The following is a 20,143-nucleotide window of genomic DNA, read 5'->3' on the forward strand; positions in this document are numbered from 1 at the left end:
TTATTAAGTTATTTTAAATTATTTTAATTTCTTATGACTTCCCAAGTTATGCCTCTACTAAATAAATATAGGATTTTATAAGCATTTTAAATGGTGAAACATTTTACTATCATATGCTTAATTGACTGAACGGATTAAAATAAATTTTTGACACAAATAGCCTTATTCTAGATTAACACAAGCTGCTTTTAGTATAATTCCATAAGCAATGCTTTACGAACACCAAAATATATTTGCAATATAAGATATATAGGGTGGAAGGGATAGATGGGCCAAAACGAAAACAGCCGATTCAGACGAATAGTCTAAATCAGATGGCAGATAATTTCCCCACCGGAAATGCATCAAAGCGATGTATTTAAAATTTTATGACGTACTATGTGTACTCCACACGACGCTAAATATCCACAGCGCGCGCTCAACGGCGCTTCTTCGTAGGTAGTTTTCGTACGTTTGTACATTTACTTTACATAGCTGATTCCGTGCGTCACGGTAGGATTTTAAAACGAATATGACATTGTTGTTTCATATTTCAATATTTCATTATAATATTTTTTTTTATGGCATATTAAGATTATTATTATTTAGATTTGATTTGATTTTAAATAAAAAAAAACACATATAGGAAAAAAAAAAATTTTTTTCGGAAAATTTTTTCACTAGTTTTTAATTCAGAATATTGGGCCGAATCTACTGTTTCAGTTTTTGCCAACCTGTTCCTAACATCCTGTATATATCAGTTATACTTTTAATATACTTTCGATTCTTGAACCGAATTAAATGTATCCCCTATCCAGTCGTCTAGTGTAGGCTTATGTATGAATATCACCATAAATTATAAAATACAAAAATAAATATGAAGTCTCATATTAGACTCGAGTTCATATTCTGTTATGTACTCACCACAAGTGAGAGTTCAAGGTTCTACGCGTTGTTCTGGCTCCGCCGCTGCTGGCGTACTGAAATACATACACACAAACAAACGTCATAGGGTGTACATATATATACCAACACCGGCATTCACTATATTCTTCATTATTATTCAATTTTTATAATTATAGAACTTTTTATACTTTTTTACATCAATATTGTGAATGCCAGTATTATTTGGGTTCAAATAGGAAAAAAAAAATTGGATTCGCATTCTTAAGGAATCGGATACAATATTAATTGATAAATATCAAATTTATTTCATTAAAAATATAGGATTTATAACAGAGGTCATGCTTAAAATTATGTTTGGTGCCTATTGGCATTTAGTACACACGTTCATTCGACATTCGAGTTAGTTTCCACACGCATGCGTACGTTAGTGCCCCTCTGCAAATGATAACGGTGTTTTCGCACCATTACGGTTTTTAACACTGTCTGCCTTGTTAACACCATTGGGGGAATGCCACAAACCAAACGTGTCTATCCTGTCACAATTGGGACCCCACAGCTAATCGAAGGCCTATCAAGCTCAAATCTTGATTAGCGTAAAGCCTGTGAAAAAGACGTCACGACCCGCAAAATGGTAACTGTCAATAATCAACGGCCTTTAGTAAAGCACTCGAGCTAAGAAAACTGGATTTTTACCGATGTTCATGGCCGTTCTACAATATATGATTCGGTTCTACGCTCCCCTCTCGGCTAAAATAAAATTGTTAACTGTTAAAATAGTATAAACACATCAAAGATATTAGCTGTATTGAGTCGGACATTAAGATGAGAGCAGATTTTCAAAGATAGATCTAATAGATAAATATTATTCAGAAATAGGTATAGAGTAAAACATACTAAATACCGAAATATGTCGCATTTCACTATTACAGTCAATAGAGACATATTTTGTGTTGTTGCAGTTTTATTTAGATTGCTAACTTGTTTTCCGATACTAAAAATACATGCTTAATTCTTTACATGTATTATTTCTTCTAATAATTTTAATGTATGTAAATATATTTAAATAAGTCACAAGCAGAATATGAAAACCAGAAATGTCGTCTATATACACTAACAATACAATAGGATACGATACGACACGACAATATAAATTTATAAAAAATACAAAAAAATATATTGTATTTGAAAATATAACCCGTATGGCCCGATAAAAAGCTGTGTCTCGATAGCAAACCTTATAAAACTGCAACTTCTGTGAGTGTCGCCACGCAAATCAAATCTATAAAAAAAAGCGTTTGTAGAAGCGAAGTGTTGTTAACTGCCGTGCCAACAACGTATACCGAGGTCTGACCTTCGTGTAACTATTGGCTACGCGCCGCTTTTTGCATGTTGTTAAAGAACCTGAACTGAAGTCGCAGCGTAAGGTCTTTTCGTACTGCAAGGGAATAAATGCGACTATAGAACACAGTGTGACTGGTGAATGTGGTGGCCGATTGACGGCAGGCGCTTGTCGACTTCAACGTTCTGAAAAATACTATTGTCTATGGTACGGTCAACATAACAAGTAGATGATTAAAATTTTCGAAAACTCCTATACTCCGTGGCATACATATGTCATCATATATTTTTCACTAACTTTGACTATGGCATTCAACAAGTTCCGGTACTGACCTTGTTGAACTACTTATGTACGCAACAGTGTTTACGAGTTTCGGAAATATGTAGATGTTCGTCGAATTTCGATGCTAACATTAATGCTTAATTTATTGTTTCAGATATTATATTTCATCTTTTTCAGAACGCTCAAGTTTACAAACTACACAAGTGTACATGTTTCTACACAGGTGTACATGTTTCTACACAGGTGTACATGTCTCTACACAAGTGTACATGTCTCTACACAAATAGGGAGGGCACGCGTGAGTGTGAGTGTTGCGCGTTTACTCACGAGTGGGGATTGGGGTTTATATCTGGTCTCTCAGCAAGGACGAATGGGTCGCGTAGCCTCTGTACATCCTCCTGTGGCTGCGTCTCAGATTTGTCAGCATCACCCGGTTGAACATTACCCGGAACCGACATTTCCGTGCTTTCTGGTATTAATTGTTGTTGTGATAGTGATTTACTAGTATCACTCGATGTTTCTACATTGGATACTTGGTTATCTGTTTCACTCGGTTGATCAACATCGATTGGTATTATTTTTTCGCCTACCATCTTGTTTACGACCGGGCTCTCTGAAGCTTCAATCGTCACCGATTTCTCGACATTTTCATTTGTCACCGGCTTATCTGTTATGGCCTTTTGCTCGTCTTTCGTTGGTGTGACTGCCTCGGCACTAGGTGGCGTAAGGTTGAAGAAGCTACTGTCAACCCCAACGGCCGGCGGTCGGCCGCGGGGCAACCGCAAGCTTAGTGATGCGCTAGCTCGCTTTTGTATTCGGCAATCTGATATTAGATTTTGAACATTGGTATCGATTCCATATTTTATAATTTCGATGATTAATTTACAGTGACATCAGCGAATGATATCAGTGAATTTTGATTAATTATGAATCAGATTATGAGTTCATGTTTGCGAGTTTATGTCCCACTTTCTCAAGACACTCAGATATTCTTTCCTTGTTATTGAGTGCGCCATTTCTCTTCTATAGTCGTGTGTTAATATAAGCTGAGGATGTACTATGTGAGCCGCCTATTGCGTAATATATGCAACTGTCGGCGAGGACATAGGCGTTTATAGTTAGGACGTACTGCGATTTTAATTATTAATATTTTCTATTATTTTTTTTTTTTTGTCAATTTATAATTTCTATAATGTAAGATTTCCATAATCTTTCATTACAATAATTAAAAAAAAAAACATATCGCAGCACGAGATAACTTGGCGAACACGTGCAGTGAATGAGGTGCGACATCTGAAAGCTGCCAACTTTCTGATTACATTTCACTGGTAATCCTAGAAGAATGCCGTACTGTTATGTTGCTAACGTCGTTTCTCCAGACGGCATTGCATACCACTAAATAGTAAGCCGCTGTATTAATATAATGAAATGACAAATTCGTACTTTTGCAAGGTGATAGTGCAGCATGACTTCGAAATTAATATCAGTATAGACTTTTTCGTATTTCGTAGATATTCCAAATTCAAATAATATTCAAACTAGTTTTTTTTTTTTATTACAAAATGCCAGCTAGAATATTTATAATCAATATTTTGAATTTGGAATAATTTTAGCTCAAATTGTTGAAATAAAACAATTTTTAAGTCCAAACTGCTTACACGCAATATTATTCTATTGATTGACGGACAAGTGATGGTCTGATACTAGTGCTGCTGTTAACGGTCATTGAAAACAGCAACTTAATGTTGATATGACGAAGATTTTATGCATCAAGAAATATTCGACATACAAAATACGATATGAAAAATTGAGAGATCAAGATGTTGATTAGAAATAAATATACCTTAAAATTAAATTAATTATTATATATACATATATAAGTATGTATATTCTCACATACACCCCACTTTACAATTCTCATAGTTTCCAGTACACAGCTTGAGCACTGACTTATTGCGGTGTAGTAAAAATATATAGAAAATTGTATATATCGTCATAGTTGTAGAATACTGACGGATCTATATATGTAATATTTATCAGATCCGTCAGTATTCTACGACTATGACGATATTAGCGCTCAAACATTACCAGAAACTATGTAGGAATACACCTACATACTAAGGACCCAGATTAAAACCATCCCAGACCATTTAGGATCGATTTTTCAACTTTCAAATATTTTCTGACCACACAAAACATACATTGGTAATTTTAAGTAGTTTTTCAAGTTGTTGATCATTTCAAGTTTTTTTTTTTTTTGTTTTATTTAGTGGAATAAACATAATTTCAAAGTTAAAAAACCGAATTAAGGAATAATTGTCATCGTTTCAACCATCATTTTAACCATTTACTACTAATTATGGACCATAGGTTACAGTAGTATAGTTAGGCTATATTTCACTTACATTTGATAATACTTGATTAATGCAATATTTAAAAGAAGCAAGTTGGTGTCCATAGAAGTTTTTTTTTTTTTTTTTTTTTATAATGAGATTAAACAATTTAAATCATTTTCATTCTAATATAGAGTTCAGATTAGCATGAAATAATTGTGAGCTGTTTGTCAACATATTATAAACACTCTGTAAAACTTTTATTTGCACCATTTAATATTGTCGATAAATAAATTGAAATGAAAAACACACATTTTCAATAGCTAAATTATACAGCAGTTTTGGTAAATTCGCACCATAAAATTTATGTAATATATTTAAATATATTATAACTAAGCAAGTACATACATATATATGTAGTAGATGAAATGCAAAAAAACTTAACAAATTTTATATTAATTCCTTTTATCAGACTTCCTCTCTTTATATGAGTGTATACGTTGTGTTGGGGTTTTTTAAAAAAGACATTTCTTCAGGGTCGGCAACACGAGCGTAATGTCTCTGATATTGCAGGTGTTCACAGGTTACGGTAACCGTTTACCATCAGGTGTGCCGTATGCTTTTTGGTGTTTTTTTTTTCAGAGTTATTTTATGCTACTTCAATTGTAAAAAAAATCACTAAAGAATTACAAGTACACATACAATTATATAAAATAATAAATCTTTTTTATCTTTTATAATTTTTAACACGGAACGTTTTGTTTCCACATTCCATTAAACATATTTGAATTTAAAAAAGCTACCGCCAACATTAATATTACTACGTTTATAAAATTAATTAGAGACAATATATTCTCAAAGAGGGTGATATCAAGCTAGCGGGCGATCGTAAAAGTATAAGCCAAATCTTTTTGTAATATAAATAAAAAACATATTACGCCGACCCCAAATAATAATTGGGATAAGGATAGGAAGATAATGATATAATCTTACTTTAAAGCCACATTTTGTTATATAGTTTTGAAAACAGTTACCCACTATTTAATATAAAAATTTTTTTGGAAGTCCATAAAGACAAAATTATATTACTGACATTTCATTGTTTTTTTTTTTTATCTAATCAACCCAATGTATTACCATGACATAAAAAAATTTGCGGAAATTACTTGTGTTTATAAATCGTCTCATTGTTGGATTATTATAGACATTTTAATTAATTTAATGTTAAAATATACCATTACGTAAATCTGAGTATTGAAAATCACTGATTACATATATGTACATGACGCGTCGATATCATTGTCGACAAGTTGATACTGCTACAAAATAACAGCAGCTAGTCAGCTCTAGCAGTAAGACAGTACTGAGCACTGTTATATTGACCTTCTAAGCCAGCGAAAGAGAGGAAGTGTGATTAATATATGATGATGATGATGATGATGATAGTGGGTGATGATAATGATGAGGGCTCACTTCTGTCGATGTTGCGTTGCAGATGGCTGGCGACGCGGTGGCGCGCGTCCGAGTACTCCAGGTGAAGGCCCAGTCGCAGCAACGTGGGATTTTGCTCCACCAGCGCGGTGATCTCCATTTCGATCTTGTTGCCCAGGACTTGTGACCTCTGAAAATATTAATTAGTTGTTTATTTAAAAAACAATGTACATTGTGTCTCTATTTTTTTTTTTTTATACAACTTAGAATAGCAAACAAGCTGACGGCCCACCTGATGGAAAGTGGTAACCGTCGCCTATAGACATAAGCAGTACCATAGATATAACATTTTGTATGATTTCCAAAAAAAAAAAACATTAAATTAAACGTTAGAAATAATGTAGTAATAATAATAAATATTTTTTACAATTTAACAAAGTCAAGTTCACCCATAATATATATACGTCAATTTATTTACTTTAATCGCTAAAACAAAAGTCATTAACGAAGTTATAATATTTTTTCAATAACTTTAATTAACAATTGTACGTATTTTATAAGATAAAATAATTAATCTGATTTTTTATATATCACAAAGGTGACAAACATATAGCTGGTCTGATGGTAAACAATTATGTAGACTATGAAAGAATGCAACGCTAGGGGTGCCTCTTGCGCACTGATGACCCTGATTGGCATTAGTTACGATCGAGAATTAAACATAATACGTAACTAACTATAACTAATAAGAAAATTTAGAATTTAGCATGGTACATATTAGTTAATATATCTACTATCTCGTCTTTCTATTATTGCAGGTTCAAATCGAATATAATATAATATAAAAATTATATTTAATATTTATAAAATGTCTGTTAGTATTGATTTGAACGTTTGTATGTGCTTCTACTCGAATACATAACAAAACACACCCTCTTAATTTAGGATTAGATAACATTATGGACTACTTACTCAGTTGTTAAATGGTAACTGAATGGGTATGAAAAATAAACAAATACATAAAAACTTATTTTTCAAGCTTGAACTCTGAATTATGAAACTAGAAATTGATCTGCAGGAACGAACCTGATTGGAGGCGCGGAACTCCTCGACACTGGTGGTTGGTAGCAGAGCGCGCACAAGCTGCACGACCCCCGCGGGGCTGATGAAGTTGGTCTCCACGTTGACCACCCTGAGTGTGGAGTTGACCTCGAGCGCGGCCGCCAGCTGCGCCGCGGTGCGGTCGTGGAGGCCCACGTTCACCAACGATACCACCTCCACGTGGGTATTGGTCTTCAGGGCCTCGAATAATTTCTCGAACTTCTCATCGCTTATATTCTGTAATTGCCATGTACAATTTTTGTTTTGTTACAAAATCTAACGACTCTCTTATAAACATATCGTCATAGTCGTAGAATACTGACGGATCTTTATATGTAATATTTGTCAGATCCGTCAGTATTCTACGACTATGACGAATTATTTCAAACGTTAACTGTCCACTGCTGAACATTAGCTTTCCCTATAATCCCTTATAAAACTCCCTAATTTTGCCAGTAGTTGCCACGCTTGCCAAGCCGGTTGACAACCGCAGCTAGGCTCTTAGAGATATTTTAAGAGGGACGCTGCTGCCCATCTTTCGACCATTAAGCTCCCGTAGTCGCTTCATACAATACAGGAAAGAAAAGGATAGTCCATTGAGAAGGATAGATTCTATATACAAAACATTAGAATACATATGACTTCAACTATCTATAGTATAACATATCCTCAGTAAAATATTGATTTATATTTTAAATATAAGAATAACCAGACTGACTTGCATTTATTTTAGTCGTAATCTCGTAAAAATAGAATTAAATCGATTAAGTATAAAATTAAAATATAACTAATGTGAACTTACAAAACTTTTATTTTCTACTTTATAGCTACACTAAAGAATAAATAAAGTAGCTTAATATTTTTTTTACGTAATAATTACCACTTTAAATTACGTGTAATTAGATTGAGAAAACTAGACTAGTTTCAGGATCAATTCGTGATCTTTAATCATGAACGGCATTGACACAAACGCTTATTAAAATATAATGGGTGCTTACAATAAAATTATTACCTTAATATTATTCCAATTTATGTCAGTCAGTTTCTGGTCGTTGTCTTGTACTCTCTTGATTGTGTCATCTGGGTCTGTGTCATTAGGGGGATCCATGGGGTATACCTGCAAAACAAAGCATACAATGTTTTGAAATTTAAATAAATGATACATGATACTAACTGGTACCAGTCGTGACTCGACGGGATATAATTTGCACAAGTCATCTATCTCTATCTCTGGCCATTGATGTTACTCTGGCCAAGATAATCTACTTGCAAGGCTATTTAGTTGTTAAAATGGGATATGATAGTAACATTACGAAATACTAGGTATAACACCTTATTTGTTAAATATGGCAACGCATTCACTACCATTTACCATCAGATATTTTTGTTATTCCCATAAAAAAAAATTGTTTTGTCAATTGACAACTTTAATTTTTTTTTTTTTTTACATTTAAAAATTAGAACACATTCTATATATACAGTTTAAAAGCAATCATTATTAATTTAAATAGCTTGGCATATGCTACAAATATTTTTTCAATGTTGGCGACACTGAACGAAAGAATCTCGCGGCGTAATGTTTCTAGCGAATTGTATTTATAAACAAATATTATTTCTTCCGAATACGTCTAGTAGACATAAATACCGTTACTGTTGGCACTCAGTTCTCTCTGCCTATCCCGTAAAGTTATCTGGCGGGAAAATTTATTATAGGGCAATTAATGTAAGTGAAAAGTGACAAAAATCCGACTGTAATGTAACTTTTTGACAGTTTACGGCCGCCATTATCGCGGTTACGTTTTAGGTTGGCAAGGAAGTTGCCCTTTTATTTATTGATAATAATAAACAAGGTCAGACATGTTGGTAAACAAATCACAAAACTTATTGCCTGACCTGACGACCGAGGAATTTATAATGAATTTATTTTGACTCGTATTTTGTAAACAAAATACATATAAATCTAATGTCCAAATTTACGCAAATAAAATTATACTAAAGATACTATGGGTATATATCTAATATAAAAATATATTTTTTATTTAGTTATTTCAAGGAAAAATAAGTAAAAGCCTTGCAACTCATCTATGGGAATATATAATAAAAAATAATAAATTCATGGTGGCTCTATTTTCCTTCGCATTCTTAGCTCTTCATTATAAATACTCCTGTTGGGCAAATGGCAAGTGGGGCAAAATGTATTCGCTGCGAGTTAACATGATAATTTATTAAAAAGCGACAATATTTTTTTTGCGAAGTATAAAAATATAAAATAACTAATACTAAACACACTGTATCATTCTTTGAAGGGAACAATAAAGAGTTTTCATTCATTCATACATTCACATTTAATACAACGTCATCAAGTCCCAGATTCAGTAATACAAGCTTTACTGAATCTGGTTAGTGGCACGAAACAACTGATAGACATACCTAAATACTTTTTATTTATAAATACATGCATATCTAATATATAAAATTCTCGTGTCACGGTGTTTGTTAGCAAACTCCTCCGAAATGGCATACCCGATTTTTATGAAATTTTGTGTACATATTGGGTAGGTTTGAGAATCCGCCAACATCTATTTTTCATATCGCTCAATGAAAAGGGTAACCCACCCCTAAATATTTTTTTTTTATTTTATTGACAATTTTTTTTATTTTATTATGATTTAGCATTAAAAGATACATACAAATTCCAATTTTCATGCTTTTACGATCAACCCCTGTTTTTTAATCGCGATTTTTATATACCGCAATAGGGTTGTAAGATGGTAATCGAATATAATAATTTTAGTAAGATAAATTTTTATGTATAGTTCTTGAAATAATGTGTGTGTGTGTGTATGGTAAAACAACGTTTGCTGAGTCAGCTAGTTATTATATAAAAAATACCCATTTTCAATACAAACGGACATAACACATTTATATCGTGCGGGGATTGAACTCGCAACTATAATATATAGCAATATATGTATACGGGTCCAATAACAAATATTTTAAAAGTCTTATATTTAAAAGATAATATTGGATAACAGACTTAATATATTCGAAAATAGATATGCGACCGATATGGGCGATATCGGAACAGGTAATGATCTTTTTTCAGCCATCAATGTCCAGAGGAGCCCAATATATAGATCGGTATCCATATCACCCATGTCTACCCGCAACTATCGGAAGGTGAGGCAGTGTATTAAACCACTACACCACAGAGGTTGTCCAAGCTATAGATGCTTTCTCCCACGAACACTCAGGTTATGGAATGAGCTACAGCATGGGGTTCTTCAAAAGGGGGGTAAAGAAGTTTCTTCAGGATCGGCAACGCGCGCGTAATACCTCTGGTATTGCAGGCGTTCATAGGCTACGGTAACCGCTTACCATCAGGTGGGCCGTATGCTTGTTTGCCACCTCAGTGGTATAAAAAAAAAGCTAAATCGGCTACACCCATACAGCCTGTATGGTGCTACTGAAATTGTTCGAATTAATACTTACTTTAGGTTTGGTCGCTTTTGTGATGCCGTCCCAGCCGAGGCCGACTGGTTGGCCTTTGTTTAAGAGCGAGGCGTGGTACTGGTCCTGATTCATCATCGAGTGGAATCCAAGAATAGCTGCAAACAAAAGATTCATGACCCTTAAAACAAAAATATACAAAAAGCAACGTCAACTGGGAAATAACTCCTAAATAGTTTAGGGCACCTTTTCCCTTGGTGAGCGAGGTGTGTTCACGTGAGGTTGTGTGTTCCCTCGACAATAGGTCACACAATCCTCAGAATTTCGTAAAATATTTTTGTAAAAAAAATAGTTTAGGGCAGCATATCTCAACTCCACGGAAAGTGACATGAATCTCGGAAGTAGTCGGCACTATTTATAGTACACTACCACAAGCTTCTTTTTACGAGTATACCACAGGGGGTAAACGAACATGTGGCTCACCTGATGGTAAGTGACTACCGCTATCAATTAGGTCAGGAGTTGAAGGTACTCACATATACACTACACCGTATGGCCCCAGCATAGAATGGACCACCGCTTCCTTTCCCGTGGGTGTCGTAAGAGGCGACTAAGAGAACTTAATGGTCGAGGAATGGCAGCAGCGTCCCTCTTAAAATACCACCGAAGCCTGACTGCGGTTGCCAACCCGCCTGCCCCAATGGTAAACAGCCATAAGGAAAGGCCCATTCCGTATGATAGCCAATGGGGTAGGCTTACATTCACCAGTGGGCAAATAACGGCTGATATGATGATGATGATGATGATGATACACATTATATAAATTGCAACAAAATGGCAATGTGGATAAAAAATGATATAATAAATGTAACGGATAAAACGACCTTAAAAAATGCTGGAATTACGAAGAACAGAGTTGGCTAAGCAAACTCCCTTATCTCATGCATTGAAACTACTCAATGATATTTTGTGCCAGTATCCGCAATTGGATGTATTTGCCTCCAACTTGCCGGAGTTTCGTCGAGTTATCACAGAGTATTTGTGTTCAGACTTTTTTGAGTTAAATCTTTTCATATTATTTTTGTTATTTTTGTGTAATATTCCTTTTTATATGTTATTGTACTCATGATTTCCTGGGTGAGCTTATTGGAAGACTGTAAAGGCTCACCCAGTGGACGTAATAAATAAATAAATTAAATAATTTTTTTTTCTTTAAATTATTAAAGTAAAAATTGTTTTTTTTTTTTTTATGTATTAATAAGCTGTGTCCCTTTACTTTGTCTGCATAACAAATGATCTAAATAGTAATCTAGGATATGGTCGAAATTATGTACCAAATTTCATTTTAATCCGCAGACATTTAACACGATTCAAATCCAAACAATCATCCAAATATGTTTATACATTTTCAGATTTATAAAAGTTGTCGAAATTACGATATACTAATATAAAATATTTGCATTGAAATAAACAAGTGGATCAGTAAATGTTATAAATAAAATTTCGTGGCAATATTTTAAAAATAACCATTTAGTCAGAAAACAGGATTTATCGTTTAATTTTATGTTGAAATTAGACCTTTTATGGAATACCAATTTGTACTTTGGCAACATTTCAAGTGTAAATGGATGTTTATGTTCAACAAAGGTAGCTAAACTTTATTGTTTCCAATTACAGTGTTAAAAAACCAGTGCTTATAATCAGAAGAACGATTGCTTCGAGATAATTTGGGAACGATGCCAACCGTTATAAATTCTGCCTTTATGTATTACGCGGCAGGAAAGTTTTCTATTTACCTACTCCATTTTTTAAGACTTTGACATATAGAACAATGTCAAAATGTAATTCATTGTGTCATGTGTCTTGTCTAGAAAGTTCGTGTCAATCACGTGTATGAGGCGTCACTCACTATATACTCACAGTCTGTGTAATAGCATACATTAAAAATACACTTTTTGAAGTGCAAGTAGGTTTTAAGAACAAAGATTAGCAATGTCACATAATATACGACAATGACTTTCGAGTTTAGATATGACATCATAACCGAATCTCATCCTAGTACTGGGTGTGTCTCTTCCCAAAAAAGGGTATTAGTATATTATTACCACGTTAGACTCTATGTCACATGCCACGCATATATAAAGTTTTATTTCCCTTGAGTAATATTTTTTTTTTTTTTTTTTTTGTATTTTTCTAATTGGACTGTCAAATCTTAAAATCATAAAACAAAATTTCTAATGTAAGTAGTATATTCATTTATTTTAACATTTATTATATAAGTAGGTAGGTATCATATGTATTTATAGTGTATGTATTTATGTAATATTTTATCATATATTTTAATATTTAATTTAACTGTATATTTGTTTATGTATTAATAGTTGTAGCACTTCAGCTGCCCGCTAACAAAATGCTTTCTTACTGTACTGGGTTGACTGGAAGAGATCTCTGTCAGAGATAAGTCCACCCTTGCTCACAACATTTATAAATACATTATTTTATATGTAATTTACAAGTGCAATAAAGAATAAAGAATAGAGTTTCATGATGATTGATTGAATCATTAAGACACCAAAGGTAACAAACAAACCACTGTCACATTTCACCATCATCGTCATGTAAGTCGTTAACTGTCCACTGCTGAAAATAGGCCTCCACCATAAAAGGTGGTTTTGTCAACAGTTGCTACGCTTGGCAAGCGGATTGGCAATCGCAATCGGCCTTTGTTGATATTTTAAGAGAAACGCTGCTGCCTATCCCTTGACCATTAAGGTGCCTTAGCCGCCTCTTACGACACCCACGGGAAAGGAAGGGGTGGTTTATTCTATGCCGGGGATTACACGGCATATTTACAATATATAATTTTGTTCATAGCTCATAATTAATCAATATGGTACCGCATCCCTCGTAAACCTTAATCCCCCTATGAAACCACCTCCAATACATTGCAAGAAGCCAGTGGATGTAGGTGGCTGAGAACCAAAATAAACAATACTAGATAAGGCGAATTAAATGAACTTATTGTGCTTGTCGCTTCCGACAATTGTACAACTTCATTGGGAAGTCTTCATCAGGATGAGTACGGTGCTTACGTCGTAACTTCATGTATTATATGAATTTTTTATTTGTTATGTTTAAAAATAATAAAAAAATACTGTAAGTTTTAAAAATACTATTAGTTGAGAACTGACACTGGGGGAAACTTATGTTGAGCTATGAACAATTTAATGGCTGAAATGATGATGAAGATGATGACGATCCCGCTTGAAAAACATAAATGCTAACTCACCAGCGAGATCGATGATTTCCTCCTGTGTGGCGGTGCCCAGAGCTTGCTCATACTCATCACCAAGGTCTATTGAAATTTGTTCTTCCGCATCGCGAACCTTCTCTGGCGGCGGCGGTGGGATCCACTGAAAAGTCAAGGCAATAATATATTTTAAATTACCTCTCTTGGGTGGGCTATGGATGTCATCGCCTATTTCTGTCAAGAAATAGTAAGACATTTATTTTAATAATTTCTTATTATTTTTAAACTGTATCTTTTTATAGTTAAGGAATGTTATCTGGTGAGACAAAACTGTTTCAAAATTATTTTACAACGTAGTTAAGAAAAGAATACTTTGTATAACATCTTTATTACTAAAATACTTTTTAATATGGATTTAATTTTTTTTTTATTTAAAATTATTATGTGTAATATTTTTGGGTACAATTAGATATAATATATTTGGGTATGTATTAACTTAATTTGGCTGGATCTTTTTGTCACACTATTATACACGGCTCTACCCGCTGACATTGATGCTCCTTTCCACTTTGGATTTGCTGGAAAAGAACTCTTGTAGTGTTATGCTCACATTTGTATATTTGCTTACCTCTGTCATATTTTTATACATTATTAGTGTATACTCTAAAGTATACACAAATAAATAAACTATTGTTTAAAACTACCTATTTTTATTACAATCTTAATAATTTAATACGAAAATACCATTTGATACAAACGGGTAATAAACTCAGGAAGTATTACAGCTATCAACTCACGTCCTTTTATCAATTTACATACTAAAACAACTTTGTTAATCATTAAATATCTTTCTTTGTGCCAAATCGAACAATACATAATTGTAACATTGAACGGGGTCTCAGAAAGATCAATTGACCTCGACAAATACATTGGGCACGTTCAAACTTGCTACTCACACATTCGTGCTGTTATTCCTGTGTTGTACACGCTTATTACAACATTTAAAAGAGTCATTCCTAAATATCGCGTTTGAATAATGAGACAATAAGTGCTTACTAATGTAACCACTTCGCATAATGTGCCAAGAAACATTTACAAAGCCACTCGGGAGTTCTTATTTAAATTTACATTGGACATTGCATACAAGTTATGAACGTTACGCCTATCTCCTACTGAGATAAGCATAAATTTAAAGTCAAATGAACATGAAGTGGATGACTCGATCAGACCTCTTTCAATGCCCATATTCATAAAACTATTAATATTGATGGTAACATGTGCTATTTTAACTTGAACATTATTTTATATTAAGTTTTATTATTATTATAATTATCTTAAATTTTCAACAACTCTCCGATGATAATGACTACCGTTAACAAAAAATTGTCTCGCACATCAAATATTTTCATCAAAGTAGTAAAACACTTTTAATTACAAAGTAAAGGAAACCTTTGGAATTAATTTTCATTTATTTCTTTTAATATTTTAAAGCATAATTAATAAATACTTAAGATTTACACCTCTTAAAGGAACATTTCTCGTTATTAAATACTATTTCAAATAGAAATACAAATTTCTTTACGTTCACAACGGTTAAAATATTCACTATTACTGTAAAATTAAAACCAATGTTATTTGTTGGACTTTTTCGAGTTCTCGACTTATACAGTTATATTTTCAGATAAAAAAAAAAGTCCAAATAACAAAAATTCCAATAACAAACAAAAAGGAGGAGATTTTCAATTCGTTTGTATTTTTTAACAAACGAATTGAAAATCTCCTCCTTTTTTTAAGTCGATTAAAAATTGTTATTAATTAGTTCATATCGCATACCTTCTTGCCACGTATGACACCGGCTACATAGGGCTTCACCTCCGGCCGGTCGGGCGTCTCTAACGCCTGTTTGTTGATGTGCTCGATCAACTTCTTGCGGTTGAGGGGACCCGTTGGGTCCTTTTCGCAATCGTAATTGTTACGCTGTGACGGCGGCAGAAAGGTGTCCTGCAAATATTTTTAAATGATTGATTAAACGCCGAAAAATCTATTTATAATTATTGAAACGTTACTGTATTTTTTTTTTAGTTTGAAAATAAGTAGTAGTGACGTTATCTCTAGTGATTTGTTCGATCCCAGAATAACAACATACTGGTATGCGATCATGACCTCCCGAACAGCTGCAATTTCTGATCAATATCACCTTTTTTTTTATACGACTTGTTTTATGTTTAATGGTCGAGGTATAGGCAGTACCGTCCTTCTTAAAACATCACCAAAGCCTTACTGCGGTTGTAAAATCACCTTCCAAGCGTGGCAATTATTGGCACCCCTTTTATGGGGAAGACGTGAATTTACTGGGTATAGAGGAATAACACCTGAGTCCTCAGGAATGGCAACGCATGGGTGGTATCATGGGCGAAACAGTATATTCTGTTATGTCCATGGCACTGCTCATGTCTATAGGCAACGGTTAACACTTTCCATCAGGTAGGCCGTCAGCTTGTTTGCCATTGTAATATGTATAAAAAAAACATATTTATTTTAATATACATATTAATAGGCGTTTTCTAGATATCTGAGTAGTAAGCAGAATAATTTTGGTGATAAAACACAAAACATTAAATGCAAATTTGAATAAATTAATGAGATTTGATAACATTTTTACACTGAAAAAAAAAATCTGGCACAGGACGTGACTAACTGACCTCTTGTTTTAAATTCTAAATTTAAAAGAATTCTATCTAATCACACAAATCAAATAACAAATATACCATTCATAACTAGTCGGCCTAAATATGATGTCTATGTTTGGAGTCTTGTTTATTATTATTTCATTACTAACTGTAAACCGCGTCTTTGCCTGCGTGAATTGAAATAAAAAGTACCCATGACACGATATGGTTTATTTGTGTACAAATTTCATTAGAATGAGTTCAGCCGTTGCCCGTGCAGCGGTATTGCCCAATGTCCACAGGTAAAATATGGTATATATTATAGAGTCTAAACCATGAATTCTATGCGAACATTGTTATGATGATTGATAAAACAAAACAGCTTTAGCCAACTATTTTTATATCAGTTTATCGCGGAAAATTATTAACCGCAGAGAACCTACCTATTCGCTATTAATATTTTTTATGTATCAATCAGTAATATCTCATCATCATCATGTCAGCCTTTAAATGTCCACTGCTGAACACAAGCTTCCCCCTTGGGGGGTTTTGCCAGTAGTTGCCACACTAGGCAGGTAGATTTACAACCGTAGTTAGGCTTTAGAGATGTTTTAAGAGGGACACTACTGCCCATCCTTCGCCTTTCCTTAGTCGTCTCTTACGACGCACCCGGGAAAGGAAGGGGCAGCCTATTCTATACCGAAGCCACACGACCACAATAATATATGCTATTAATAAATAAATCCTTGCAGCAATTATATAGTAAACAAATGGTCGTTGTGTTTCTATTAATTACAGTACTTACTGTTTTTTTTAAATACATTATAACTAGTCTGACCATAAATATTGTTACGTGAAAACTTATCTTTTCTTCAACTTTTTAATTATTTTGAATTTGGAACACGATTATTCTTTTGATTTCGCGCCATTTCACATATTTTTCATGTTATCAGATTACAATATGGTGTAACAATGGGGTATTAAAGAAAATAGAATTGCAGTGATCGCCTAGCACAAAGTGGGTATGGAGCCGTCGGTCATATTCCAGACACTACATTTTCATTTGTAACAGAACTTATAGCTGGACTAGATATGTATGCATATATTGCTGTATATAAACCACTTTTGCCCTTGTATAAAGTTTATTATCACATTGGTATGATAAAGAATTGTGTTATCTCAGTATAGGTATCGAATCCATTATCAAGTAGCCACTGATTAATCGTTAGCGTTAATATTGTTGGTGCTTACTTAGGTATATCTGATAATTAGAAACATAATTAAAAATATGACTCATAACAAAATATCAGTTTTATATGTGACAATAATGTTTAAAGGCACTATATGTTTATATTCTGGCGATCTTCAAATAATACAAGCGATGGTGTATACACAAGTGTAATTTCAGTTAATTAAATTAAGTAGTTATCATAAAAATATACGAAATACGTCGCATGTACTTGTTCAAGAAATCTCCAAAATAACAAAGTCGACAAAACTAGACATTTTTGATATAATTTGTTTTGACTATCAACACACAGTCAAAACTACTATGTCTAGAAAAATGTAATTTAACACATGGGAGCATAGGTTAATATTATAAGATAAACATCCATCAAGAGAGGATTTTGGAAAATTTCCACTTAAAAGGGAAACACGACACGCGAGTAAAGCCACAGGCAACAGTAACTACTACTTTTTGTTACAATTTCGTCCATTAAAAAGTGAAATATGCATACAAATGACAAAATTAGACCATTATTAAAGTTTTATAATGATTGAGAATTATAAAACGCCTATTACGTTTACTAAATCACAACAAAATAATGCAAATTGAGCTATATTCAGCGTGCAATCGCTTCATAAAATGCAAATAAAATAGAGGAAAACAACTTTTAGTTTGATAACTATGCAAATTTTATACGTTATTGTAACATACGAGAATGGATATTGGCGGCGGCTTTCACAAGGTTTTGTAATGAAACTGAAGTGAATATATTATTTGCTTATGTTTCGTATATAGGTATGTATATGTTTTCCCTTTTTTAAATGATAGACAGAGCAAAAATTAAGAATATAATATGTTACCTAATCACTTCGTTTCATCGCCATAGGTGTGCCACAAGAGGTGGTTAGGTGAGCGAAAGCATAAGCTCTAGTACAAGAAGAGACAAACTTAAAAAGTTATACCAAGCCAACTGACCAATCAATACTTGAGGAATAACTTCCTATTATGGGAAAAACCTATATCATTAACTATAGTTTCTTATTAATGGATTATTGTGGTTGTAGGACAGCAATATTAGAATTCATTTCTTTTCAAGTAAGTGGTTTATTTTGTGAGCTTTTTCGTTTTAAACTCTATTTTTTTTTATACAACTTAAAATGACAAACAAGCTGACGGCCCACCTGATGGAAAGTAGTAACCGTCGCCTATAGACATGAGCAATACCATGGACATAACAGAGTATACTGTTTCGCCCATGATACCCCCCATGCGTTGCCATTCCTGAGGACTCAGGTGTTATTCCTCTGTACCCAGTAACTTCACGCCATATCCCACCCTTCAAACCGAAACACAGCCATGCAAACACAACTGCTTCAGAGACAGAGGTACCCAAGCAATCGACTTTTGTACAAAGTCTCCCTCTATGCCTGAGGACCCTTATATGTTTCGTATATAGAATACTGCATTAAAGTGAAGTACTGTATTTGCCGTGTGGTTCCGACATAGAATGAGCCACTCTATCCTTTCCCGTGAATGTTGTTAGAGGTGACTAAGGGAATTTAATGATAGTGGGATGGGACAGCATTCTTCTGTTTAAACATGGAAACTACTGGCAAATACCCTCCCCCCAAAAGTGGCGGGAGACGTATGTTCAGTAAACAGTTAAACACTTATATGGTAATGATTATAACTACATGGTTACCACGGTTACCAGAGAAAATCGTTCATTTTGAATTGCATAGACTTTTATAAGTGTTTACTATAGAGCTCTACAAACAAGGATATCAAAAAAAAAATTGATGGATCATATTATAATAGATATAATATAAATAAGAGTGAATATGGGTATGACTAAAAGATATTAATATAAATAGAAAACACTACTAATGGGACAAAAGGCACACATCGTAAGAAACTTGACTCTTATATAATGCTAATAATGAATAAACCAGACAATCAAAGCAACTGTCTATTCTTCAAAGTAAGATTAATTGTGTTACTACACTGAAACAATATTAAAACATCTGTAACCTCATTCTGATTTGTTGATTGAGTATTCAGACAAGTAATATTATAAAGTTTATTTTATGACTCAGATGGTAACTTATAATACATTCAAACAAAGCAACTAAATGACAGTGATTGTTATCACTTGATGAAATGTTGAACACTAAT

At 33.5% G+C, this 20,143-nt stretch overlaps 1 protein-coding gene across 2 annotated transcripts in view; it reads right to left on the reverse strand.

Moving 5' to 3' along the window:
• LOC113515667 (tropomodulin-1) overlaps positions 1 to 20,143 on the reverse strand; it is a 55,166-nt gene that overhangs the window by 2,717 nt on the left and 32,306 nt on the right. The window contains exons 3-10 of one of the 2 annotated variants that reach the window (XM_052893354.1): positions 15,905 to 16,072; positions 14,111 to 14,234; positions 10,864 to 10,979; positions 8,384 to 8,488; positions 7,357 to 7,608; positions 6,313 to 6,460; positions 3,139 to 3,329; positions 2,834 to 2,901 (exon numbers count right to left, since the gene is read on the reverse strand). In XM_052893354.1, the coding sequence (XP_052749314.1) occupies positions 2,834 to 2,901; positions 3,139 to 3,329; positions 6,313 to 6,460; positions 7,357 to 7,608; positions 8,384 to 8,488; positions 10,864 to 10,979; positions 14,111 to 14,234; positions 15,905 to 16,072 (1,172 nt within the window). Of the gene's footprint in view, positions 1 to 1,051; positions 1,633 to 2,833; positions 3,330 to 6,312; positions 6,461 to 7,356; positions 7,609 to 8,383; positions 8,489 to 10,863; positions 10,980 to 14,110; positions 14,235 to 15,904; positions 16,073 to 20,143 lie in introns of those variants that run through there. The other variant, XM_052893353.1, reaches the window with a different exon arrangement.

This window comes from Galleria mellonella, unplaced genomic scaffold (assembly GCF_026898425.1).
Source record: "Galleria mellonella isolate WM207_F2 unplaced genomic scaffold, CSIRO_AGI_GalMel_v1 utg173, whole genome shotgun sequence".
Taxonomy (NCBI): domain Eukaryota; kingdom Metazoa; phylum Arthropoda; class Insecta; order Lepidoptera; family Pyralidae; genus Galleria; species Galleria mellonella.